This window comes from Atta cephalotes (genome assembly GCF_000143395.1).
Source record: "Atta cephalotes unplaced genomic scaffold scaffold00025, whole genome shotgun sequence".
NCBI classification, from domain to species: Eukaryota; Metazoa; Arthropoda; class Insecta; order Hymenoptera; family Formicidae; genus Atta; species Atta cephalotes.
Genome location: NW_012130089.1, coordinates 1387936 through 1390154, shown reverse-complemented (window position 1 = coordinate 1390154; position 2219 = coordinate 1387936). Strand labels below are relative to the sequence as shown.

Below are 2219 nucleotides of genomic sequence, written 5' to 3'. Positions count from 1 at the left end.
GTGTGTGTGTGTGTGTGTGTGTGTGTGTGTGTGTGTGTGTGTGTGTGTGTGTGTGTGTGTGTGTGTGTGTGTGTGTGTGTGTGTGTGTGTGTGTGTGTGTGTGAGCCACGATAAAATTAGTGTAAGTGCCAAAATCGTGAAAATGCGTTTTATTGTATGAAAGTTTGTAGTGACGTTCTCTCACGTAAACATTTGGCATGATGGAAAGCTATTACAAACAAAAAAATAAATAGTGCAACTCAAAACATTGTCCAATGTATAACAGGCATTTTTATTTACAATATTTTGAAATTTTAATATGACTTTTTTTAATTAGAATTATTTAATTAGAAATTGTTGTAAAGATTGTTCTATTACATACACCTTTAATTATTATCGTTTATAGAATTTTTTAAGCGAGTTTTCAAGAAAAAAAAAGTTATTCCGTTCTCCTAAAAAATGGCATTTATAACATTTTTGCCTTGGCACGCCTTATGTATATAAAACATGTATTAAAGAAGAACTATGCGAAGAAATATACAAATAAATATAATTAAAGTAATAATTAACAATACACAATATGAAGAAATATGATGAAAAAGAAGGTGAGAAGAAATATCAAAATAATAATTGACACAATATAATGTGAAGAAACATAAACAAAAATAAGAAGATATATGTGAAAGAATATGCGAAGAAATATAATTGAAGTAATAATTAACACAATGTGCAATATATTCTTAATAACATAATCATAAATAAGTGCAACTGAGAAATTCTCTGAACAATACCTCCTGATGCTGAAGAGTCGTGGTTGGCGAACACACTTGATAATTTTGCGTGGGCGTTGTTGGGTTATCGATTTCCTGCTTGATGTTCGGCATTGTCCTGTTATTCCCAATCACGCTTTCCATGGTAGCGTCAGACATCATGCAGACCTGTCGGAGTACAAGGAAAAGAAACGTATAGTTTCCGAAATAGCACACACGTCGCTAGCCACGTCGCTAGCCATCGCGGATACTCTTATTGTTATAACGATAGCAAAAGCGATTCTTAGCGCGAGAATATACGAAATATCACCCGTCGCCTTCTCTCTGCAGTCAAAGCTGCACTTCTTTTTTGCGTCTGCTATATTTAAGCATGGCCAACGCCTCGAGCATTTTTAGAATTGACTTCAGAGAATTCGTGGTACCGCCATCCAATATCCTCGACGATCACGCTCTCCTCACCCTTGGACCACCCTCGGTGGAGATTCTACATGCAATCGAGTACACGCAAATCGGATTCGTGTAAAAACTGAGAACCACTATCGTTACGAATCGCGTGTAAACTCTATCTTGCACGAGCATGGGATACGATTACCTGAGGTATACATGGTTGCCAACTCGACAGTAATTCTAGTCGTTGTTTAAGACTTCGATGAAACTTCGGTTCAAAACATAAATTAGTTTCTGTCTTTGTTTATATGTTGAAAATGTTTAAGTATCAATTTCTGTATACATACATAGATACCCTAGTATTTAAAATCCAAAATAGAAATCGTAAATAAAATTCGAATCCACTTGAAATAGAAATTGCTAATCACCTGTATTAATATACATGTGATTAATAAAAAACATGATAAAGCATTTCGAAACGAACAGTGTATATACAGAGAATGGTAAAGGAATTCTTAGCTTTCAATAAAATATTTAGACGAGAAAAAAAAATTAAAAAATAAATTTTTCGCAGAAAAAAGTCGAGTTGAAGTATATAAAAAAACCATATGTGTAGAAAAATATATTCTTCTAACAGTTGTAATATAATTAAATAAGAGAGAGAGAGAGAGAGAGAGAGAGAGAGAGAGACATTATTCAACGCTAGATACGAAATAACTTGGAATTAATAAGAATTATTTAAAATATGATAAAAGATACTTTGAATTTGAAACGGATAAGGCCAGTATCAGACTACCGAAGATTGAAAGATTGAAAGATTGAAATTTGACCAATTAAAACAAAAGGAGCTTCTTTGTCTTCATAGGTCAAATTTCAATCTTCAATCTTCAATCTCAATCTTCAATCTTCGCGTGATTCTGATTTCAATCTAACAGCGTAAAAATTTATTAAAAAATTCTTAGCATCCCCCTGTGAAATATTTTAGAGTAAGAAAAAGATTGAAGATTGAAAGATTGAAAAATTTTGACCGAGTAGAGAGAGAGAGAGAGAGAGAGAGAAGAGAGAGAGTAAAAGGAGACTAAA

At 33.2% G+C, this 2219-nt stretch overlaps 1 protein-coding gene across 1 annotated transcript in view; it reads right to left on the bottom strand.

Annotated features, from left to right (window-relative positions):
* The window catches only part of LOC105620366 (steroid hormone receptor ERR1), a 20140-nt gene that overhangs the window by 3966 nt on the left and 13955 nt on the right, over positions 1–2219 (bottom strand). The window contains exon 2 of the mRNA XM_012201866.1: positions 771–917. Coding sequence (XP_012057256.1) covers positions 771–917 — 147 coding nt within the window. The remainder of the gene's footprint in view (positions 1–770; positions 918–2219) is intronic.